Source organism: Puntigrus tetrazona, chromosome 3 (assembly GCF_018831695.1).
Source record: "Puntigrus tetrazona isolate hp1 chromosome 3, ASM1883169v1, whole genome shotgun sequence".
NCBI lineage: Eukaryota > Metazoa > Chordata > Actinopteri > Cypriniformes > Cyprinidae > Puntigrus > Puntigrus tetrazona.
The window spans coordinates 2,584,666-2,587,165 of NC_056701.1; the positions used below are offsets into that span (position 1 = coordinate 2,584,666).

Consider the following 2,500-nt stretch of genomic DNA (forward strand, 5'->3'; position numbering starts at 1 on the left):
ATATATATATTATATATATATATATATATATATATATATATATATATATATATATATATATATTTATACACACAGCACTTTTTGTTGTTGGAGTTTTTCCCATCTTCTTAACGCTGACCAGATATAATTGGAACGAAGCATGCCAGGAAAAACTACAATGTGAGTATTCAAACAGTTACCAGTTAGACTGCCGTGAATAACTGAACGAGAAAACGAATAAATGTAGAATCTTCCAGCTTTCTTTCTTTGCTGTGTGAAGGAAAACGTTCGTGTTTTTCAGGTTTGCGCTCGTTCAGGAGAACAGCGTGGCTAAGCTTCATGATCGCAGTCAATGGCATAATGGTCTATTCTCATCGCATGGCACTAAAAAACGAAAGAGGTACAACAAAAGGACGCATTTACGTAAAATGTCGGTCTAAAACAGTAAAAGTGAAGTGTTCATTTATTCCTCGACGGCAGACTGCGTTGGATGGGTCTGCGTGGCGGCGTTTCTTCAAGGCCTCTGGGGGATCGTCGTCCTGAAGCACTCGTTTGGTCAACTGGGTGCCGTATCGATTCATTTTTATCCTTTATCTGCGTGATGTTTTAGTTTTTTGCGTTGCATCAAGAGTCTGGGTCAATCAGGATGGTCTCCGGCGCTGGTTTGACCCTGCTCAGGCAGTTTCCTGCGGAGGACTGCTTCAGATTCATTGAAAACCAGTCAAGAACATCAATGTTAATGAAGTACATTGAGCTGTAGATGAGTTTGCTTGACGGATCCGTCGGTTTCTCATCAGCGAATGGGTGCCGTCAGAATGAGAGTCCAAACAGCTGATATCTCCCGATCCGTTATAATGTTTCCTGTGTTTCAGCAAGTAAGCAACTGTTTAGAGTTTTAGTGATTTAAAAGCATTTCGCGATTTTGTTTATCAGAAACGTGCCGCTTTCCTCTTCTCAGGACACTGACCGATGGACTGGGGTGATGTTAGGATGCGTTTTTCAGCTGACGCTCATTCTGACGGCACCCATTCACTGTTTATAAATCATACCGTGCTTCATCCCGTTACATTGCATCTCTGTTCATGATCTGATATGCAATGCGTGCATGTAAATGTGTGTTTTGTTTCCAGAGCTGCCTTGTAGACCTGTTGTCTACCTTATTGGGTGTGTTGGTGTAATTCTACTGAACTCTACTGCGCTGATGACTGAACTGATCCTGAAAGTGGGTGAGTCCGAGCGTCATAACCCCCGAAAGGAAGTGATGCGGTTCAATGAACGTGAACCAAAGCCTGCGATTACAGAAGTGTTTAGGACTACATCTTTTACAAATAGTGGAGTTTTTTTATTATTATTATTAAACTGTGTAACATCTTGATTTCTCAGTTCATGGGGAGCGCGCGATGGAGGATCTGAGAAAAGTTGTCTTTTCCTCCGAGTGCCTTTTTGTGTCTTCGGTGCTGCTGTTAATCATTCTCGAACCCTGTGAGTAGAAACCAGACGTATCTTTATAAACCATCGCTGTTGGTGATCCTGAAACCTCACGGGCTGGTCTCCGGTTTCTGTATGTTTGTCTGTCCCCGTTGTTGTTGTTGCTTTTTTTTCCACAATCACTGAGAAAATTCTTCTAGTGTTTTGTCTGAAGACGTGCTGAAGATGATCTAATATGCTTCGGCTGAGACCCATTCGTTTCACACTGATTCACTGAATCTGTTTTCCGCTGTTCCTCACACAGACATTAAAAAGATTCAGCAGGACGTTCAGGTTAGTATTATGTACAAGTTTGATATAAAATGTGCATTTGTTTCTGATTGATGTGGGGTTTACAGCAGCCAACGAATCTCGCCTCGAGGTCCACGTTGAACTTTCCAGTGAACCTGTATTACAGATGATCACAAACAAGCATGTTTTAGTTCATGAGCAAGAAATTTATTTTTTTTTCCACTGTTTACATTGTACAAATACAGTTCATTATACAAACCAAACCTGTACGCCTTGTATCAAACTATGTACATAGCATCCACAAATATCACGAAAAAATATCTAAATGACGACGGTGATTGATCATTGTTGGGTCTGTGTGACCTCCAGAGAAATATAACCCTAACTATCTGTGGGTCAACTATTCTAATCTAGTCTAATCTGTTCATAATCGTAGTTTGTGGCAAACCGAATGCACCATTCTAGATGAAAATCTGCCAAAGCCCGGGGATCTTGAAACCGAGCACCTGAACAAACCTGCAATGTTAGAAGAACCGAGTCGCAGCCGAGAAGCTGCAATGTGGTCTAAATGCAAACGGGATGTGTTTCGCATGCATTTTTGTAACTCTAGTGTCTCGTCCTGAACACAGGAAACTCCACGCAACCAGAGCGCCACAGAAATGAGGCCTCTGAGAGAGACCGAGAGAAACGAAGGGACGCGGCGTGAGCTTCGAGAATGAGCCGACGGATTCATCCTCGCCGACGGATGCTTACAGCGGCCACCGAAAGTTCGAGCGCTTCAGTCACGCGTTGCGTTGGAAAC

At 42.6% G+C, this 2,500-nt stretch overlaps 2 protein-coding genes across 2 annotated transcripts in view; both read left to right on the forward strand.

Moving 5' to 3' along the window:
- Positions 1-313, forward strand: part of LOC122333418 — a 5,437-nt gene extending 5,124 nt beyond the window's left edge. Inside the window, exon 10 of the mRNA XM_043231017.1 lies at positions 297-313. Within this exon, the coding sequence (XP_043086952.1) occupies positions 297-313 (17 nt within the window). The remainder of the gene's footprint in view (positions 1-296) is intronic.
- Positions 1-2,500, forward strand: part of LOC122341572 (tripartite motif-containing protein 16-like) — a 341,738-nt gene that overhangs the window by 234,891 nt on the left and 104,347 nt on the right. The gene's annotated exons all lie outside the window — the stretch shown is intronic.